The 22,800-nt window shown below is 42.1% G+C and overlaps 1 protein-coding gene across 2 annotated transcripts; it reads left to right on the top strand.

Annotated features, from left to right (window-relative positions):
• The first annotated feature begins 290 nt into the window (after positions 1 to 290).
• LOC115366463 (phosphoethanolamine N-methyltransferase 3-like) lies at positions 291 to 20,938 on the top strand. 2 transcript variants are annotated; one of them, XM_030061922.1, is made up of 12 exons: positions 291 to 327; positions 3,486 to 3,657; positions 3,974 to 4,129; positions 4,569 to 4,705; positions 5,421 to 5,572; positions 5,737 to 5,925; positions 12,712 to 12,801; positions 18,184 to 18,273; positions 18,469 to 18,591; positions 18,841 to 18,972; positions 19,970 to 20,086; positions 20,471 to 20,938. In XM_030061922.1, exons 1-12 carry the CDS (start codon positions 315 to 317, stop codon positions 20,579 to 20,581), a joined length of 1,482 nt encoding a protein of 493 aa, XP_029917782.1. In that variant the 5' UTR covers positions 291 to 314; the 3' UTR covers positions 20,582 to 20,938. The 2 variants fall into 2 exon arrangements, with proteins under 2 accessions (XP_029917782.1, XP_029917783.1); XM_030061923.1 differs by lacking the exon at positions 291 to 327 and adding an exon at positions 1,087 to 1,374.
• The last annotated feature ends 1,862 nt before the right edge of the window (positions 20,939 to 22,800 follow it).

Raw genomic sequence — 22,800 nt, 5'->3', positions numbered from 1 at the left:
CAGAGTCAGAAGCAAGATCCAGCACCAAGCACCAGCCATGAGCCCACAAGTCCAGAGTGGGCAGGTAGGATTGCTCATTGAATGATTATTAGAATTAATATAATGAAGAGTATGGTGTAGACCTGCTCTATATGAAAAGTGTCCTGAGATGCTAGATGATTCAGCACTACATTAATGAAACTGACCTGAATTGATCAGAAGGCTTTGTAAAAAGGGAAGATTTGTGCTGAGAATTATGACAATTTCAAAAATGTGATTTGGTGTCAGAAGCAGAGCCAGGAGCCAGTGGTGATGTGGGGATTGCTCCTGTCAGTATGGAAGGAACAGGTGAGCTGTTGTAACAGAGTGTGAGAACAAGCAAGCATTAGTTCCAATACAACCACTTTCTATGCTCAAACGATAGTAGTGACCCGTTATATTTTTTGATTTTAATAATAATAGGTCGTGATCTAAAGTGGGCCGGTCTGAGGCATGAAACTCCAGGGCTGAAAATGAGTCCCACTCCGGCCCTGAACTTAGGCATCAGCACACAGGGTCACAGATTCCTAATGTGTAAACAGTTCTGTTTATCTGCTGCTCTTTCAGTCCTAATGGGTTGAGCTAGTGACATTTCAATTCAAATGCACCGTCAACACACACCTGTGACTAATTTAGATATTGGGACTGTAACTACACACATATGGCAGCATCACAGCTACACACACACCCGTGACTACATCACAGTTAATTTTAGGATTCAAACACCCGACTGTGACTGCATCATGGTTAATTTCAGGATGCATACACACACCTGATTGTGACGTACTTAATCCATGTACACCTGTGGCTGCATCATGGTTAATTTAGATATTAATTAAGATTGTAAGTATTTAAATATAAGTGCTAACCGGATCACTACTCAAACTGGTAGGCCTACTTCTGTCATACTCAGCAATTACTTTGTTTGGCTGCTGTTCAAGAACTATTTTGCTAGGGTTAAAAAAAAAAAACAAAAAAAAAACGCAGAATTATTACAGAATGAAAATCAAAGATTTCTTGATTTTTTTTTTTTTTTTTTTTTTTTAAATATCAGTGTTATGTAATGCAATAGCCAGTTTATTAAAGCAATAGCCCAATGTTTCCTGATCTGTGGCTTATTGCTTCAACCAATTCTTTTTTCTCTGACATGACCTACTGTACGTTTTTAACTGAATCAATAAAGCAAGGCTACTCTAGGCACGCCTCTTCGGCCACCACAATGCTCTCCACAGCTGTACTTGAACAGAACAGGGGTTTTAAGCTGCAGCATGAGGCAATTGCGCAATCGGCGCATGCTACACGGGACATTTCCTACGTGTCAGCAGAACTGAGGCGAGAAGAGGAGCCGGGACCCCGGTAAGAGCGAACAGCGCTTACTCTTAATTTCCAGCTTTATGCCTCTTCGTGCAAATCAACTTCTGAATGACGAGCTATGTGGGCTCCAGTTTACTCCGTGCTCTCTGGATGACAGCACACCTGCTTATCTGTAGCTGACCGCTCTCGGATGATTTGTATGCAGCGATAGCCAAGGGCTTGATGTAATAAGGAGGTGAGGGAATTCCCATGGCGTTTATGATCGTCCACAGACCTTTTTCCCTACAATGATTATTCATGCGCACTCGCTCCCTCCCCTCACATCGGACGCATCCCAGTGGTCAGCTCTCCACCTGGCGACCACCTCCTCTGTGCGCCACGGTGGTCACGTTATTTAAACACCACCACGAGGTGCAGCCTGCCACAGAGGGTTTATTGATAATAACCTCCTTATAATTCAGACGATCGTTAGGCTAATTGAGCAGACTGCCCAGGCCTGTAGAGTAATCTCTCAATCAATACAAATCAACCAAAGCCAAACATGGAGAAAGGTATGAGCAGGGTGAAACTGGGTGATGGTGGGGGATTGACTTCAAACGTGTGTTTAAGTGTGTGGTAATGTTGGACGCAGAGGTTTGGACTGGCTTGGCTGCTGGTGCTGCCATATACTGCTCTGTCCAAATTGTTCATTCAGCTGGTGGAAGTAATCCTTTACTGCTGTGAATGCTGGGCTGGAATGTATCACTGACTCACTGGAGCTGTCAGCTGTCAAATGATCTGTGTATTATGGCTTGCTTGAAAGATAAACACTCTTCTTTAACTGTAGATAATCAGGGATAGCAGAGGGTAAGCCCTACTCAGTGTCATTTTTCAAGTTTTTTATCAGAAGAATAGAGCTGACCCACAATTTTAGACTGACAGAAATCTTAATTATGTCAGTTATTATATGTATGTTCATATATGTATATATTATGTTGCTCTTCTGCTGATGTCTTTGTCTTGTTTGATCATGACTGACTGGAGTTCATAGTGTACCTGCTGATTTATTTCCCACCAGGTATCTGTTACCATAAACACGTTATGACAGACCAAAGCTGACTAGTACTCTTGATCAACAGTTATGTGGTGTTTACTTAATTTGCCACTACCATGACTCATGTATGAGGGATCTTTCTTTTGGCACTGTAAAGCCTGCTGAAATGTTTACTCCAGCAATAAGAATTGAAGCTACTTGGCAGCCTGGATAAAGCTGGGATTTTTCACTTCACTTGCTTGAGAGTTCCTCCCATTTTTTTTTTTTTTAACTGGCAGCTGGGAAGTGTCTTGTTTAATAATTAGTGTGGTGATTGCAACAGCCACTGGAATACAGTCAAACCAGTTATTTTGACGACCTGTCTAGTCAGCTGGCTCCTACTTGGCAGGCAGGGAAAACTGCAGCAGGTGAATTCCTTGTTTCTAAATTGTCTGTGAGCTTGTAGCTAAAGGAGGACTTAAGTGCAGTATATCATAACCACCGTATTGTGGGAAAACAACATTGTTGCTGTACAGTTGCCACATTGGTGTATTGTTTTGAGGTTGTGGTAATCAGATTTGACAGATTGTTAATCTGTGTGCCAGACTTGCCTTCCATGGGGTTTTAGGTTTGAAGAATTTTAGTTCAAAAGTTCAGTTGCATGCAATGTTGAAATGAACCAAAAATAAAGATTCAAGGTCATCTGAGATCATTTTGCTTTTATTTATTTATTTACAACTTGATAGGGAAATTTGCAGATAGGGGTTGTCAATTTTGGCACAGCATCTCTGAGGAAATGCAATTAGTACAACCTGTTATAGAAGCCATTTAGAGTTCTTCCAGACTTCCTCTAATTATAATGCAATACTAAAATGCTTATATCCAATTTGATTACAGAAATTTGCTGAGCAGGCATTCATGAGTCAGCAGTTGTCACTTTGTCTTCAGTGCTCAGTCTATTTAAATCTTAGCTGAGCTGATAGCGCTATTGTTTTACATTTAAATTCATATTCTCATCCATAGTACCATTACTGCAGTTGCTATTTAGCCTCATTCTATTTACGTTTTACCCAATTCTATGTACTATACAGTTGCCATATAATTTGTCCTCATCATCTTCTCCTGTGTGGCACCTTGACAGTCCGTGCCACCATGACAGAGTTCTGGAAGGAGCACTCTAAGGAGGCCACCGTGGAGGAGATGATGCTGGACCCCCACGCCAAAGAGCTGACAAAAGAGGAGCTGCCTGAGATCCTCTCCCTGCTGCCCTGCATGGCCGGAAAGAGGGTGCTGGAGCTGGGAGCTGGGATTGGGTAAGTGTGCATGTGTATGCATGGTTAGTCTGTCAGAAGTGAGAGTGGCAATGTGTGAGTATGTGTTCATGTGTGTGTGTGTGAGAGAGAGAGAGAGAGAGGTCATATTGGTTCACATATGCTCTGATAATGTGTCCTTGGTGAATCTCACCACCAACCCACAGGACATGTGAGTTCAGTTTTACAACTCTGTGTAGGCATGTTGATTTATGCAAACACACACACACACACACACACACATACACACACACACACACACACACACACACACACATACATACGCAGGCACATCAAACACTCCCCTGTGTCTCTGCAGTCGCTTCACCAGCCACCTGCTGACCAAAGCCAACCACGTGACTGCCGTCGACTTTATGGAAAGTTTCGTGGCGAGGAACAAACAGGATAATGGTCACTATAGCAACGCCACTTTCATCCAGGCTGACGTCACAAAGCTGGACTTTCCCAAAAACAGGTCAAAAATTTTATATCTATAAAGATGGAAGTTTGATTTACCTTGGTTTCCTAAGCACAGTAAGCAGCTCTGTGCTGCAGAAATAATGGGCCCAAACAAAGTGTACCTTTTTGCTCAGGTGTAAAATGAATGGGCAGCTTGGCATTTTGGAATTTAGTTGGTTGTTTTTCCTCACAGTTGTTATCAAGTTTACTTGAAATGGCCTCTTAGCATTTCCTCTTAGCTTTTGTCGTAAAGACCAAAGGCACAGTCGGGTCCAGGCATGCAGTATCACTTCAGAGGAAATGACAATGTAATATCAAATTTAAAGCACTGACAAATGTAAATAAGACAAATTTAATTAAGTTGCAGAGAGGAAAAAATTACCAATTGAAAAGGTGTTCCTGATCATGTTCAGCTGTAACCTGTGTATTCATGTGTGCTTTAATGGTCTCCTCAGCTTCGACATTGTCTTTTCCAACTGGCTGATGATGTACCTGTGTGATGAGGAGCTGAAGTCCTTGATAGAGAAGATGCTGAGCTGGTTGGTGCCTGGAGGGTTCTTCTTCTTCAGGGAGTCTTGCAACCACCAGTCAGGTACTGAACTTACTGTAAAACTGTCACACTTATGTTTCGTCTGTTTCAAGCCATACGCCCATATTCACCGGTCAGCCTTCACAGGGAAGGAGGGCAAAGATGACCAAAGTGTGCAGTGCAAGGCATTATTGTTACAAACTACTTACAAACTAATAAATACAAACTTACAAACTAATAAAATAAGATTTTAAGAGAAATTTCGCTGACTTTCTCAGTTGAGTCTGAGTGTTACAGTACAACCTTGCTGGTCCCATCAATAGTTTGCATGAGAGCTTTATTAGACTCAGAGATATTTATTTTAAATTTGATAAGACATCCAAAGGATGTGCTTTCTCAAAAAGGTTAAATGCATTAGATGCAGAACATTAGATAACATTTATTTGAAGGAAACCCAGATTTCCTTCAACAGTAAATAATAATGATGGATTGCATTTATATAGCACTGTATCTAGATACACAAAATGCTTTACAGTGAAGGGAGGTAAATCAGCTCACCTCACCATTGTGTAACACCCACCAAACAGGGCTAAATATCTTCTTTAGGTGGAAACATTTTGCCATGCATCATTCTTTCCATCACTTTTGTAAGACTGAAGCTACTTAAAGGGACATTTAAGGGGAAAAAATCATACCTCAAGGACTTAACAAATGTACTTGATATATCATTTTCATCATTTTTACTACAACGTAAAGAAACATTGTTTTTTATATCCAGGTGATTGTAAGAGGGACTTCAACCCCACCCACTACCGCACACAGGTACAATACAGCCACCTGATGACATCAGCTCAGTGGGAGGAGCCACATGGAGCAGAAAAGTTTGGGTTCGACATAGTGCTAACAAAGAAAGTTCAGACCTATGTTAAGGTATGACCGTCAAATGAGACAATGCAACTGAGTGTGCAAATGATGTGACTATGCATACAACATTTTTCTGGCTCAGTTGCACCTGATGAAGAAATATCATCCTGTCCTCTCTCTCCTGCCTTGCTCATCCTGTCTCCACTCTCCTCCAACTCTTCCTCCTTCAGATGAAGAACAACCAGAATCAGATCTGCTGGCTGCTGGAGAAAGTTTCCCGCTCCTCTGCCACCCAGGGCGGCTTCACCACGTTCCAGCAGTTTCTGGACAACCAGCAGTACACCCGCCGTGGAATCCTGCACTATGAGAAGATGTTTGGGGCTGGATACGTCAGCACCGGTGGGCCCAGTACGACCAAGGTATGAAGACAAGTCTAGAAAAGACCACAGATTTGGCACTGCTACTGGGTCCCAGAAAAGTCTGTAGCAGAAAAGAATCAGCAAGCACGGTTTTGGATTGGATTGGACAGCATTTTAAAAACCAAAGACGTTCTGAGCCGATTGTGATATTGTAATAGCAAAATTTAAATGCATCCTGAGGAAGAAAGAAATGTGTTGGTCACTTTTAACTTTTCAGACTATCAAAGAAAAAAATTGCCTGAACAGCCCGCTTTTGGAAAAGTATATTAATTTAACAAACCAAAAACTAAAGCAAGTAACAGCAGGAAATATTTTTACTCCCAAAAAAGAAATTTCAATGTATTGTCCAAATATGGGTATGAATCTGAAACTTTTTGATTCCTGCATTTTTAGACTTTGTGGTGGAACTATTTTTTCAGCATGGTAGGCCTACATACAGAGTATTGCTAACAATGATAAGACCAAGACCAATAGCAGACCAAGATGGCCGCAGAGACAAGTAAGAGCTGAGGCAGCTCCAACAAACACGTCCAAAACTCAGAAATGTAACGGATAAAAATGTGCTCCAGTATGTAAGTGTGACACGAGATGGTCCAGTAATACTCTTTTTTAAATCACCGACCTCCACTACGACAAGGTAAGCTCACAAAATCAACGAGAAAGTGAGCGTTTGTTTTTGGTGCCACGCGGGTGAACTAAAATCTGCGCCTGCAACACATCAGACGGTAGCACCCACCCCCTTTTTTCTCCGGACGATAGTGTTTTGTAGTAATTTAAACTGCAAGTTAAACAAACAACATGACGAGTCGTAAAGAGCCCAAAGGCGCACGGTCAAAACGCGCCCGTGCGTTTTTGGGTTCCAGTGACACAGAAGAAAGTACAGCATTCAGTGTCGAGGACCGGGAGATGTTGTGTTTAATATCTACTCAACTTCAAAAGCTGGACATTTTAAATGAACTAAAATCAGACGTGACAGAACTGAAAAACTCAGTGGAGTACAATAACGCACTAATTGAGGAAATAAAAAAGGAAAACAAAATGCTCAAAAAGGAAGTCGCACATTTACAGGCAGTAACAACAACACTGTCTAACAAAAATGCAAAACTCAAAGCGACCCTTCTAGATCTCCAATGCAGAAGCATGCGGGATAATCTCCTGTTTATGGGGATTGAAGAAAGGGAGGTGGAAACGTATGAAACATCGGAGGCCACAGTGAGGCAATTTTTGAATGAACAATTAAAAATCCCAGAAGAGGAAGTCAAAAACATCCGCCTTGAACGAGTGCATAGGCTTGGACCTCGAAAGGGGCAGAATACAGAGAAACCAAGACCTCTGGTGGCAAAATTTGCGAGCGGAAAATGTAAGGATCAGATCCTTGGCCTCAGCAAGAGATTGAAGGGAACACAGTTTTACCTGAGCAACCAATACCCAGCGGAAATAGTGGAAAAGCGACGAAAGCTTATCCCAATCATGAATGCGTTTAGACAAAAAGATAATAAAGTCCGCCTGGTTGTTGATAAACTATATGTGAATGGAGAACTGTATAGAGGAGATGGTTATCTCCGGGAAAAACATGGACAACAACAAGAGAATGAGGGCGAATGACGTCACTGTACCTGCGGATAGGAGGACATGGATTGGTTACGAGAGTCCTTGTGTTTATCATGCTCCTAGCAACGCGAGCCTCCAGGGAGTGGGGTGCATTCAAGAGCACCACGTTTTTGTTTGTTTTTTTCTCTTTCTCTGTTTTCTTTCTTCTTATTAGGGTTATTATTTTTTAACATTTATTTTCCTATCCTTTTGATCTTGTTTGTCTAACATGTTGTTTAAAAATTATTATTATTTTATTTATTTATCTATATATTTTTTTTCTCTTTATTATTAGGCTATTTTTCCTTTTTTGAGTGATATTAAGACGAGTTTTGGACGGGGTTCTTTCCCTAGGCTTTTGCAAAACAAAAAACAGTGGGATGATGGGTGGGATTCTTGGTACATGTTGTTTGTTTTATGTTTTTGTTTTTCAAGTAGATTATGTGGTTGATGTGGTACAAGAGGGATTTTTTTTTTCTTTTTTTCTCTTTTTTCTTTTTTGTTTATAAGAAAAATAAATAAAGGTTTTGAAAAACACCCAGATTTAACAACAGTAAAGTAATGGACGAAATAGGTATTGCCAGTTATAATTGCAATGGTCTTGCTGACAGTAAAAAAAGATGTACTATATTTTCGTGGCTGAAAGCAAAGAAACAGCATATTTTTTGTTTACAAGAAACACACTCAACAAAGGAAGATGAGGTATCATGGGCTAAACAGTGGGATGGTACAATCTATTTTTCCCATGGTCAGAGAAATTCAAAAGGTGCTATGATACTCATCAAGAACCAATTTCAGTTTAATTTTTGTTCTGTTCATACAGACCTGTTTGGAAGATGGATAATTTTGAGCTTAAATATACAAGGTGAAATATATTGGATAATTAACATATACGGACCAAACACAGATAATCCTGTTTTTTTTGAGGAAATAGGTGATCAACTGTATGGTACTAACAGTAGAATCATTATGGTAGGGGATTTTAACTCGGCCATAGATGGAACTTTGGATCGAAAAGGAAAAACTGTAAAAAATTACCACCCACAAGCTGTGGCAAAAATTCTAAATCTTATGGACAGTTTGGATTTAGTTGATATCTGGCGTCTCAAAAACCCTGATTTAATTAGATATACTTGGAGAAGACAAAATCAAGCTAGTAGAATTGATTATTTTTTGATTTCATTTTCTTTAATTTCAAAAGTAACAAGTGTCTCAATTGAAGATAAAGTAAGATCTGACCACCACCTTATTTCACTGAACCTGTCAACTGTGGAGAATAGGCGTGGCCCAGGGTATTGGAAATTTAACCAGAGTCTCCTCCTGGATGAGGAATTTATCCATAAGACTGAAAGGTTTATTAGCGATTATTTCACCCATAATAGCCGCACAGCAAATCCCCTGACGGTCTGGGATGCCTTCAAATGTACTTTCCGAGGACATGTAATTGCATATGCATCCTGGAAAAATAAAAACAAGAAATCAAAAGAGAAAATCTTAAATGCTGAAATAGATGAACTGACAAGTTACATAGATAAATCTGCAGATGCATCAAATGACCTGGTAAATGCTCTGGAAATTAAACAGAAGGAATTGGACTTAATAATGGAGGACAGAGCTCGAAAAAATTACTATTATAAACGAGCAGAATGGATGGAAAAAGGAGAAAAATGTACAAAATTTTTTTTGAGACTCCAGCAAAGGAACTTTTCCAAGAAAAACATCACTAAGCTTATATCAAATAATGGGCAGGTGTTACACACACAGCCAGATATCTTGAAGGAGGAGGAAAAATATTTTACAAAGCTGTTTTCCTTTCAGCCACAAATTACCCAATTAGATAACGAAATACGCCATAGTTTCTTTCCAGAGAACTATGACAAACAATTATCAGTAACTCAGAAAGAGCTTTGTGAAGGCTTGATCACTGAAGAGGAACTGCTTTCTGCTATAATGTCCTTTAAAGAAGGTAAAACCCCCGGATTAGATGGTATACCCATAGAAGTTTACCAAAAATTTTACAATCTTGTTAAAAAACCACTGCTCTCCTGTTTTAATTTTACATATGATGTGGGATACCTTTCAAATTCACAAAAGGAGGGCCTTATTTCCTTATTGTTAAAACAAGAATCTAATGGCCAATATAAGGACCCAGTGCATCTAAAAAAGTGGAGACCCATTACACTTCAATGCTATGATGCTAAGATTCTTGCAAAGTGCATAGCTCATAGAATAAAGAAGGTACTTTCAGACATTATTCATCAGGACCAGTCAGGATTTATGCAAGGTCGTTTTATTGGCAATAATATAAGACAGCTGTTGGAAACTATAGAACACTATGAATTAAATGAAAAGGCTGGTCTGGTATTTATTGCTGATTTGGAAAAAGCCTTTGACAAGGTTCGTTTGGATTTTATTTTTAAGAGTTTGAGATTCTTTCATTTTGGTGAATCTCTGATTAAATGGATTAGGGCCCTATATAAGGACACTAGTTGCAAAATTCTCAATAATGGATATACCTCAGAGCCAGTGCCTTTATTAAGAGGAGTCAAACAAGGATGTCCTTTGTCTCCATATCTGTTTATTATTGCTATAGAAATGTTGGCCATCAAAGTGAGATCAAACAGTGAAGTGGAGGGATTAGAGATAGGAGGTCTACAAACAAAAATGTCCTTGTATGCGGACGATGCTAGTTTCCTCTTGAGTCCAAAACAAACTTGCTTAGAAGCTCTCCTCAAAGATTTGGAGCTTTTCTCAAAGATATCTGGGTTAAAACCAAACTTTGGAAAATGTTTAATTTTGAGAATGGGTACATTAAAAGGTACAAATTTTAGGTTACCATGTAAATTCCCGATTACGTGGACAGATGGACCAGTAAAAGTACTAGGGATAGTGATTCCAGAAAATATAAATGATCTATGCACCATAAATTTTAATAATAAAATGGCCAAGGTTGACAAAATTTTACAACCTTGGACAGGAAAAACCCTAACTTTATATGGAAAGATCTCCCTGGTTAATTCCTTGGTAGTTTCACAATTTACAAACCTCCTCATGTCCCTACCGACTCCTTCTCAGTCCTTTTTCAAGGCATTTGAACAAAAGATCTTTGGCTTCCTCTGGAGTAATAAACCAGAAAAAATTAAAAGAAGTGTTATTTACAACAATGATTATGGACAGGGTGGGTTAAAATTATTAAATCTGGAAGCCCTGTGCCTTACATTAAAGGCTGTTTTTGTTCAAAAACTATATTTTAATAAGGATTGGTTTTCAGCGAGGCTACTGGAAGAAAATCATCCTCTGTTAAAAAAAAGGTTATACCCTTTTCTACAAATTCAGGGTAGCCACTTGGGTCACATAGACACTATACTCCAAAACACATCTCTGTTTCTAAAGGAGGCAATCCAGAGCTGGCTTTGTTTCCAGTTCCACCCCCCAGAAACTAAACATGAAATTTTACAACAGCCTTTATGGATGAATTCAAATATCATGATTGAAGGAAAACCCATCTTCTGGAAGACCCTCTTTGACCACGGAGTTTGCTTTATAAATGATATTGTTAATGACAAGGGAAAACTAATGAAGTATAATGAATTTACCGAAAGATATGGCTCAATTTGTTACATTCAAGCCTTCAACCAACTGATTTCTGCGATAAAAAAGCAATGGAAAAGGAAAATCAGTGCTGAGGATTCCAAGTTATTAGTTTGTCAGCCAGCAATAAAAAATTTGTGTTGGCTAAAAAATAACAAGATAAATCGCAGTATTTACAACTTTTATCTGACACGGAAATCCCTAGCTATTATACCCAACAATACATACAAAAAGTGGGAGGATCTTTTTGATTGCCCTATTCCGTGGAATCAGGTTTTTGGCTTGATATATAAAACAACAGCCGACGCATTCGCTAGGTATTTCCAAATAAAAATAATATATAATTTCTTAGCTACAAAAAAAATGCTTAAGATTTGGGGCATTAGTGACACTGATGTATGCAGATTTTGCTCTGAGGAGACCAAGTCGTCAGTTCATCTGTTTTGGTATTGTCGGGTGGTGTCTGCCTTCTGGAGGGAGGTACAGGATATGTGTTCCGACATAGGTCTGCACCTGGAGCTAGATTTTTTTTCCATAATGCTGGGGGACGTTAAGGAGGAAAAGAATTACATTATTAACTTAATAATCTTACTGGGGAAAAGGTTCATCTATAAAGCATCCAATAATGAGTTCTTAAATGTTCATAGATTCAAAAGTTTTGTTAAATACCAATTTATTTTGGAGAGTTTTATCACAGATAGACAGTATCACATGGAAAGATGGAGACAGTTCATTGAAGCTGAGGGGTGGTGAAAAGAAAAGAAAGGAAACAAGGAGGAAAGGGAAGGAGGAGAGGGAAAAAAAAAATAACAAACTAATTTGATTATTTAAACGATCAATGCTGAGCCATTGCAGTGTTTAGCATTACAGACAGGATCCCCTTGTTACAGTGCTTGTACTTGTTAGTTTTTGTTTTTGTTTTGTTTTGTTTTGTTTTGTTTTGTTTTGTTTTTTTGTTTGGTGTCATTCGCTTATTGGATACTTTTCTTATGTTGTCTTGTTTTTGTTTTTGTCTGCCTTGTGCTTGTGAAGTGGATGGTTGCCTGTTACTGCCACCTGATTATTTGTTGGTTTTTTCCCCAAAAGAAAAAAAAAAAAAAATGTGTATGCATGTGCATGTGTATGTATGTATATATATGTATGTGTGTACGTGTGTATGAATGTATATGTGTATGTATATGTGTATGTATATGTATGTATATATATGTACGTACGGATGGATGGATGTATGTGTGTGTATGTGAATGTATGTATGTGTATATAGTTATGTATATGTATATATATATATATATATATATATATGTGTGGGTGTATATAAAAACGAAAGAGAAAGAAAAAGATAAAAAATAAAGAAAATAAAATTTGGTCCCCATTAGGGGTGGTGGTGGATGGGAAGAAAAAAAAAAAAAAAAAAAAAAAAAATGATAAGGAAGGAGATGTGGAAATCTATACTATGGCATTAAAATTGGACCTCAGTCCTATTCCTAGTCCTTATTTACCCAACAACAGATATGCTGAACTCTTCAAGGTATGACAAGGTGTTGTTTTTTCACCGACAGGTCTTTGAGTATAACGAATGAATCTGTTTGTCATTTGTGGTAACAGGAGTTTGTGGACCTCCTGAACTTGAGGCCAGGCCAGCGGGTGCTGGACATTGGCTGTGGAATTGGTGGAGGAAACTTCTACATGGCAAAGGTGAGATCAAAGGAAACAGTGACAGTGATGATGACACTGGCCATGATAATACAAGAATGTTGCTGATAATTTCATCAATAATAATAATAATAATAATAATACATTTTATTTGTTATGGCGCCTTTCATGGCACTCAAGGTCGCCTTACAGTAAAAAAAATAAATACAGAATACAGCAATGACAGAAAAAACACAGCATAAAAACATCACAGAAAACACAGCAAGAAAACATCATAGAAAATAGCATAAAAAGAAAACATATATATATATATATATATATATATATATATATATGTATACACACATACATATACATATACCACATACCCAAAAATACATACATACATAGATATAAAATGGAACAAAACAGTTACAGTGAGTAGGCTATCTTGAACAGGTGAGTTTTGAGTTTGGATTTGAACAAGGGAAGAGAGTCAATGTTACGGATGTCAGATGGAGGAGAGTTCCAGAGTTGGGGAGCAGAGCGGCTGAAAGCTCTGCTCCCCATAGTGCTAAGACGGGAGGTGGGTACAGAGAGGTGGAGGGAGGAGGAAGACCTGAGGCAGCGAGAAGGGGTGATGATACGGAGGAGATCAGACAGATGGGGGGGGCGAGGTTGTGGATGGCCTTAAAGGTATACAGAAGGATTTTGAAGTTGATTCTGAATTTGACCGGGAGCCAGTGAAGCTGCTGGAGGACGGGAGTGATGTGATGAAAGGAGGGGGTTCTAGAAATGATACGGGCTGCAGAATTCTGGACCAGTTGAAGCTTATGGAGGGATTTGTGAGGGGCACCAAAGAGGAGTGAGTTGCAATAGTCGAGGCGGGAGGTGACGAGGCTGTGAACTAGGATGGCAGTGGAGTGAGGGGTGAGAGATGGGCGGAGACGGTTAATGTTGCGTAGATGGAAATATGAAGAGCGGGTTATGTTATTGATGTGAGAATGGAAGGACAGTGAGCTGTCGAGGATGACACCCAGGCTCTTAACCTGGGGGGAGGGGGACACTGTGGAACTGTCAATGGTGAGGGAAAAACTGTTGGCTTTGGATAAGGTGGATTTGGTACCGACTAGGAGGAGTTCTGTTTTATCACTGTTGAGTTTAAGAAAGTTTGAGGTGAACCAGGATTTAATTTCTGAGAGGCAGTGGGTGAGGTAGGAGGGTGGGAGAGAGGAGTCGGGTTTACTGGACAGGTAGAGCTGGGTGTCATCCGCGAAGCAGTGAAAATGGATACCAAATTTTCGGAAGATATTGCCAAGTGGGAGGAGGTAGGTAATGAAGAGGAGGGGCCCCAGGACAGAGCCCTGGGGCACACCAGAAGTGACGGGGGAGGGCTGTGAAGTGAAGGATTTAAGTTGGATGAACTGAGTGCGGCCTGTGAGGTAGGAGTGAAACCAGAGCAGGGGGGTGTGAGTGATGCCTATGGAGGAGAGTCTATTGAGGAGGGTGGCGTGAGAAACAGTGTCAAAGGCTGCAGTCAGATCGAGGAGAATGAGGATGGAAAGTAAACCGGAGTCAGCTGCCGTGAGGAGGTCGTTAGTGATTTTTATGAGGGCTGTTTCTGTGCTGTGGCGGGGACGGAAACCGGACTGGAATTGTTCATAGAGACTGTTTTGGGTGAGGTGGGAGTGAAGTTGAGAGGCAACAATTTTCTCAAGAATTTTGGAGATGAAGGGAAGGTGAGAGATGGGGCGGAGGTTATTGAAATCATTTGGGTCTGAACCAGGTTTTTTCAAGATTGGACTGACAGCTGCAGATTTGAAAGGAGCAGGAACAATTCCAGTGGACAGTGAAGAGTGGATAATGGCTGAAATGAAAGGGAGCAGAGAGGGGAGACAGGATTTGACCAGGACTGTGGGGAGGGGATCTAACTGACAGGATGAGGGCTTGGACTTGCTGATGAGGTCAGAGATTATTGAGGGATGAGGGAGATCAAAGTTGGAAAGAGTTTGACAAAGAGGGAGGAGTTCAGAGGAGGAGAGGGGTGAGGAAGTGGAGCCCAGGTGTTGGTGGATTTTATTGACCTTCTCTTTGAAAAATAGGAGGAGAGAATTGCAGGTGTCTGAGGAGTACAGGTGGGTGGGGAGGGAGTCAGGGGGATGAATGATGCGGTTAAAAACAGAGAAAAGAGTCTTGGTGTTGGCAGCATTAGAGCAGATAAGTCCGGAGTAATATTGTGATTTAGCTTGGGAGATGGAGTCCTTATATAGAGATAACTGAGCTATGTAGATGTCTTTATGGATGGTGAGACCAGTTTTCCTGAAGAGTCGTTCAAGCTGTCGATTTTTGGATTTCATGGAGCGGAGATCGGGGGTGAACCAGGGGGCAGACCGAGTAAAGAAAACAGAGCGAGACTTGACAGGAGCGAGTGAGTTGAGAATGTTTGTGAGACCATTGTTGTACTGCATGACAAGCTCATCGGGAGTGGAAGAGGAGTCCGGAGTCAGGGTGGCGATGCAGGAGGAGAGGGAGTCCAAGTTAATGCCCTTAATATTGCGATAAGAGATGACACGGGGTGGTTTGGAGATGGAGAGCCGGAGGGTGACATTGAATGAGAGTAGGAAATGGTCCGTAATATGGAGTTCATCAGCAGTGCAGTTAGAGGGGGTGAGACCAGAGCAGCAAATTAAGTCCAGTGTGTGACCTTTAGTGTGTGTGGGAAAATCTGCGAACTGGTGGAAACCAAAACTGTCAAGTGATGAAGAGAAGTCAATGGTAAGGGGAAGAGCAGGATTGTCCATGTGTATATTGAAATCCCCCAGTAGAATTACATTGGGTGAGAGCGTGGAGAGGTGGGTGAGGAGGGCAGAGAATTCATTTAAAAAGTCACAATGAGGCTTGGGGGGACGGTAGACTGTGGCAATGATGGTGGGAGTGGGACCGGATAATTGACAGACAAGGCATTCTAGTGAGGAGAGGGGAGGCACGGCGACTGGAAGAACCTTCCACTTCTCGCGGTAAATTATCGCGAGACCCCCTCCACGTCCCGAGCCACGAGGATTACAAATGTAACAAAACCCCGGAGGAGTAGAGTCGTTGAGCTGGGAAAAGTCACCAGGAACTTGCCAAGTCTCATTTAAACAGAGAAAGTCGATTTTGCGGTCATTAAGGAGATCCTGGACCAGATGTCCTTTACCGGTGAGGGAGCGGATGTTGAGTAGACCAAATTTGACACTGGTGTTAGTAGGCTTATGAGATGAGGATGCAGGGGCACTCAGTTTTATGCATGATAGGTTATTTTTATTCACTGTATTGAAAATGACACTCGGGCGGAGGGGTCTGACGGTTATGATGGTCTGAATGGGGAGGCCGGTGGCAGGGGGGTGTAATGACAGCAGGGGCCTGTAGGGGGAGCTGGCGGCAGTGATATACTGAGAGGGTGCAGTAGAAGAAGAGGGCGGGACCTGTGTGTGTGAGCGTGAGTGAGGAGTAAACAGTCAATCACGTGGATATGATTGAATAGTAAACTGCAGGTTGGATTTTAACATGTGGTTGCCAAATTTGTTTGGGTGGATACCGTCGGGCTTGAGAAGGGATTGACGATTCCAGAAGAGGTTGAAGTTGTCTATGAAGGCTAAACTGAGTGCCCTGCAGGTAGTCTGGAGCCAGGTGTGGAGCTGAAGGACTCTAGTGAACTTTCCCTGCCCACGACCGTAAGGAGAGAGCGGTCCACTGATGAAGATGGATTTCCCGGAGCTGGCTAGGAGCTGTAAAAGTTTTAAGAATTGTGATTTGGTTACCTCGGATTGATGAAGGGACGTGTCATTTATCCCGACATGGAGAATAATTCTGTGGATGGAGGAGGGCAGTGTGTTGAGCAGATCTGGAAGTTTATTCAGGATAACTAGGACTGTGGCTCCGGGGAAACAATGTGTAATGGCATTAACAAAACGGATGTGTCTGGTTGTTGAGTCCCCGATGATTAAGGTAGTTGGAGGAAAAAGTGGGCGAGGGGAGGCTGACTGTGGGCTCTCTGGGCTGGATGAGGTCGGGGGAGTGGTCGGTGGAGGAGACGGCGTCGCTGAACGGACAGACAGGCGGGGGCGAGCGCGCTGTGGTGCAGGTGTAAACAACGGTATGGAGCGGAAAGTCTTACGGAGAGTGGAGCGCTCAGGTATGGCTGCAGGAAGCCTCGGAGATGACGGTGGGCCCTGGTAACCCTGAGACGGTGGTGGAGGAGAAGAAGGAGAGCCCTGGGGGTCCCCATCAACAGGAAGGAAGGCGAGGGGGGCAAACTTATTCACCAGCTGGATCCTGCGATGAGGAGAGCGGGAGGAGGAGCGTCCGTTGCCGGGAGCAGAGACCAGGCACCAGGGCTCAGGGCCCGATGGAGTGGAGCTGGCCAGGGCCCTCGGCCTGGCCCCCTGACGAGTCCAGGTGCCATCAGAAGCGGCGTCAGGCGGGGGGTTAACAGCGGCGACAGCAGGCACCGGAGGAGGAGTAGCTTCAGTGGCTTTGAGAGCGGCGACAGGACCGGAGGCAGCAGCGTCAGGGGCAGCAACAGAGCCGGGAGCACAGAGGGAGTCGGTTTGTGGAGGGTTGAGGGTGATGGTATCCATTAGCGCCTCGGCGTCACGGAGTTGATATAAAGTGGATATACGTCCTTCCAGTTCTGTGATCTTCTCGGCGAGGCGGGAGCAGCTGATACAACCGGAGGGGGAGGTAAGAGGAGCCATGATGTATGTGTGTATGGTACCTGGGGGAGAGGGAAGGAGAGGAGGCCAGTACACGGGCTAGGGTGCACAGTATTATGACCACTTAACTATTAGATCTTAGCAGTCGCTAACAGGCAGGGCACGGGCACTTACACGGAGGGGCTCCCACAACGGAGCCCACAACGTTAAAGCGGTGTTAGATGCGGTGATCCACAGAGAGGGTAGCAGAGAGGGTATTAGAGCAGGGCGTCAAGATGTGGGACTTACCGGCACGGGCCCAGAAATGGGCCCGGTGCGGAGATCAGGCGTCGAGTGTAAAAGGAGCAGCTAGAAACCCAGTGAAATCCACGGTTGGTGGCAGCTATGCGGTTGCTCTGATGAATTTTCCCACGCTGTCAGTGTAGGCCGGGGTAGTGTTAAACTGATAGAAACACTAATAGCACATATCCAATGAGTAGAGAGGTAAATCCGGCCGAGGAATAGGTATAAAAAATGGCTGAAGTCCAACAGATAATAAAAAAGATGCTAAAACATAATATAAAACGGTTTGAAAGTCGCGGGTTTAGGGAGAGCACCGACTGACAGCTGCAGACGCCGACGCATGCGTAGTCCTACTGCCACAGATACTATGCTCTGCTTGTGTGTTGAACTCAAAGGCTGACTGACTCAGGCTGAAGTGATAATAATGAGGGCAATAATGAGGACTATAACTATGGCCATTACTTTTCAGACATTTGGCGTGGAGGTACTTGGCTTGGACTTGTCAGAAAACATGGTGGACATTGCAATGGAGAGGGCGATAGCTGAGAAGCTGCCATTAGTAAGTCTGATGGTTATGATGTGATCAGTCAAATGAAAGTTAAATGTCCAAAACTTGGTAATGCTACTGAAAGTCGAAGCATGGGATTCAGGACTTAATATCATCCTGCTTGAGAACAACAAGTGCTCTCTTGACCATTGACAGGATAGTGTATCATTAAAAGAATAATCAGAAACCACCCTCCCTCTGCCTCAGGTCCACTTTGAAGTGGCCGATGCCACCAAGCGGACATTCCCAGAAGGCTCCTTTGATGTGATCTACAGCAGAGACACCATCCTTCACATAGCCGACAAGCTGGCCCTCTTCAAACGCTTCCATGTGAGTGCCTCAAAGTTTCCTCAGTGGGGTTAGCTCCAGATCACAAATTTTTCTCCAACTTTGAAGTAGAACTGAAATTTTCATTTAGCAGCCATGTACACTTATTATGTTGCAAGCACGTTTTTGAACCAATCAAGGCTAACAGTTAGTTCCTTTGGCACACAGTGTCTTGTAACATTACATTATTGTTTAACCTGGCACAACTTTTCTGACATACATATTGTTTTATTCTCTTTTCCCCGTGTTCAGTCATGGTTGAAACCTGGAGGCCAGCTGCTGATCAGTGACTACTGCTGTGGGGAGAAGCCCTGGACCCCTCAGTTCCAGGCCTACGTCAAGCAGAGAGGCTATATGCTCTACACACCTGCACAGTATGGCAAGGTAAATATAGACTGGAGCCTAAATATATGGTGTTCCACATAAGCAACTTTATGGAAGTTGGCCCATTGGTTATCCCGCCCAATATCTGATGACAGAATTGATGCCAAAATGACGTCTGTGTCTGTCCACTGCAAAAGGCTTTAGCTGTCATTATGGTAAATAATTGTAGGCAATAGTATAATCCAAAGTATGAAGCTAAACATCTTATTCATTCATAGTTGGTATTTTGAATATTCCATGGTTTGTAGATTCCTAGCTTCAGAAAACAAATTTGCAGTAGTTATCTGTAGCAAAGTCCAGCACAAATAAAGAGCACCAAAAAAAAAAAACCTTTGCTATCTGGCAAACGTCACCATGTTCCTGTGAAAATTAAACAATTTGCGCTCAAAGTCTCAAGAACAGGGGATTCTTCTGTTGAAAGTGCATTATTTTTTGCGAGTTTTATGTCTATTTAACCCCTATTTAAGCCTGACAGATTAAGCCTGACTTGTAGCTGCTGTAAGTTCTGTTTTTGTCACTTTTAAGGATGATGCTAATCACCATTGTGGCCAGAACAGAGGCACAGACGTGTTTTTCGTACAGTCCAGAGGTATTTCAGGAGGTCTGATTACTCAAAGTTCCTCCCCAGCAAAGGTTCAGGCCATCATATCATAAGATTTGTAGGCCTATATGAACACTACGTTCATACTTGTGGGCCTGTGGTTCCTGCTGTATAATTAAATAAGGATATACAATCGCCACAGTACAATACAACACAATAAAAAGTTTCTGAACCGTTTCATGGTCGGGGCAGAACCATTACTGGGTCCAGAACTGGACTGAGGTCTGCTAATTGGTGACACCTGATCCAGTCTCTACTGAGTAAAGTAGCCTATAAGCCAAATTCCCAAAATGTCCAAACTTTCTTTCAGAGAAGGAGCTCAGAAAAAGTATATAGTGTGTCCACTCATTAGATGCACTACTTGAACGGGCAGTGCCTCTGTCTGTGTGCCTGCAGTTCATCGAGCAGGCTGGTTTCACCAACGTGCGAGCAGAGGACCGGACAGCTCAGTTCATCCAGGGGATTAAGACAGAGCTGGAGAGAGCAGAGGCCATCAAGGATGAGTTCATTCAGGTACGAATGCACTCACACACACACACACACACACACACATAGAAAGACAGACACAGAGAGACAAGACATTCCATCATCCTATCTATTGTATGTTCATGTCTATGAAACAATGGAATATTCAAGATTAGCTTTTAACAAAGAATTGTTTTTTGTCTTAATGCATTTAGTTTTCTATGTCTTTTATCAGTATCATATCTCTTTTACTGTGGCGTGCTTTCTATTTTTCCATTTCTTTTGTTTTTATTCTGCTGTGAAACACATCAAATTGTTGATATATGAAATCTGCTAAAAAAACAAAAAACAAAAAAAAAAACAAGGATTATTGTTATTATTGTGTGTGTGTGACAGTCTTTTGCTCTTCATGCCTGCCTCTACGCTGTGCAGGAGTTCTCTGAAGAGGACTATTTAGCCATTGTGAACGGATGGAAAGACAAACTGCAGCGCTGCAACACTGGAGACCAACGATGGGGACTCTTCCATGCAACAAGAGACTGAATGATTTGCCGAGGACAAGGGGAGATGAGAGAGGGAGTGTCCCTTCGCTGGAGCAGCAGTCTGTGTCTTGGTCTGTGTAGGACGCACTGCTAGACGTCTGACACTCTGATGCAGATTAGAACTTGAGAAAACGCCTCACAGTGATTGTTTGTACAGCTGGAAATGACAGAGGTGCTTAACTTCAAGTGAGGGGCTGTCACCGTGCCAGTCATTCTCAAACTGCATTTTACTCTTTACAATATCTTCCAGGATTCTTTCCAACCATTCAGGGGATTCAGTCAACCTGACTGAATATGCTCAGCAAAGATTTATTGCCCGAATTTAAGTGAAATGATTTGAAATGATTTGCCAATAAATTTAGAGGGAAATGGTTGTTGTTTATTTATATCTGATAATTATGTTGGTGCAGTATACTCTACTATTTCCAAAGCCATACTCTGTACATGTCTCCATCACATTTCTAATAACTCTTCAAAGTAGAAATTGGAGGAAAAGATTCAGTTTGAGTGAAAGAAAACAATCCAGTTAAATGTCTTCTTCTGGTGCAGCAGGCTCATTTAGCCTAATACACTTTGTGAAGGGTTAACTCAGCGGGCTCCAAACGTATTTGAAAGTTCAACAGCAGCACAATGCAAACAGAGGCTGTTGCCACACTGCACAGTATCTGGCTTTGAGCTGGTCAAGCAGGCAGTGCACCATGACACCGACATGAAAAACTGTTTCCATGGTGATGCAACGAGGTCACACCGTGTAGAGCAAAATGCAACAAGTGAGTGAGAGCACATGGGTCTGCAGTACCTCTGACCCTGCTGCCGCACACAATACACAGTGAGCATGCACTGATAAAACAGAGCGCTATCATACAGCACTATTGTGTTTTGAAGCCCAGCACAAGCAGTGTGCACAGAGATATGACTGAACGCAAACTAATAACAAAAATGTGAAGCTGTAATGTGCATTTTTTAAACAGAAAAATAACAGTAAATGAATAGGAAATATGGTACATTATTAGTCTGTCAGTTTTTCATGCACAATAAACTTTGCATGGATATAGCTGTGCATGTCCAACTAAGGGTGAGGAGAGCAGGATGTGCGATCAGTTTCCTGCCACCAGGTGAAAAGTTGCATATTGTAGCTTTAAAACAATTGCTCAGTGTTCAGTTAGTGTCAAAGAGCTGCCTTGTAACATACCAACACCGTGAAACAATTCAAATTCTTGTTCCTGACAAACACACCTGATTGTGCTTCTCACAGAAGCACTATCAGTACAGTACAGTACAGTTTCCCGCAAGTCATTGTGTTTTCTTGTATTTTGGAAGTCATCTAAACACTGATTTTTTTTATTTTATTTATTTATTTATTTTTTTTACATATAGTTTGATTGAGTGAAAAAAAAAGTACCTGGAGAGGAAAAGGTGTCCTTGAAAGTAAAACAAGCATGTTATGTCTAACAGCTGTCGGCTTGTGGCACAGGAGGAAAGGTCAGGGGTCACCCAGATTGCAAGGTTTCATGCTCTTCCAACACAAAAGCTGTCACAGAATTACAGCCCTTACAACCATCACTAGCTGCACTGGCACTGTTACGGCACCTGGGCCTGCTGGTGGCAGTGTGGGGACAGTCAGAGTCATCAAAGCTCAGAGGTGTCATCATCTGTCCCACATGCATATATGAGTGATTTAACCATATTTCATGGTGAGGCCTCCCCACTGGCTCACCATATAGAGTACACACCATGTAATACTAATGCTACGCTGCAGTGTCCTGGGTTTGAATCCTGCACAGACCCTTGCCTGCATGCCCCCCCTCTCTGCCTTTCCCCACACAAATCTTTAAAAAAGAAAAAAAAAAACTGGTTGTGCATCAAACATATTTGGAAATACCGTATTTCCCCAATTAATCGCCCGGGCGTTTAATACGCAAAATCAACTTGGACCCCAGGCGTTTAGAAGAACCAGGCGGCTATTCGCTGCAGGCCTTTATTTATTTTTGCACAGACCTGCACCAGGCCATTATGGAGATGACAGTTACTGTCCAACAAATTTATAGTTGGTCATTTCAGATTACGGTACACCCTTTTTTCTAACGTTAGCTAGCTCTCTTATTTTGACAGAAAACGGAAGTGCCGCACAGTTACTGTGCGGCTAACTGTTTACTTCTGTAAAAATAAGGTGAATAGCCTTATTTTGGGTTACCTCAATATAATGCAAATAATCACCCC

The sequence above is a fragment of the Myripristis murdjan genome, chromosome 10 (assembly GCF_902150065.1).
Source record: "Myripristis murdjan chromosome 10, fMyrMur1.1, whole genome shotgun sequence".
In the NCBI taxonomy this organism is placed as follows: Eukaryota; Metazoa; Chordata; class Actinopteri; order Holocentriformes; family Holocentridae; genus Myripristis; species Myripristis murdjan.
The sequence above is the reverse complement of the archived record's forward strand: the minus strand, read 5'-3'. Positions and strand labels throughout refer to the sequence as shown.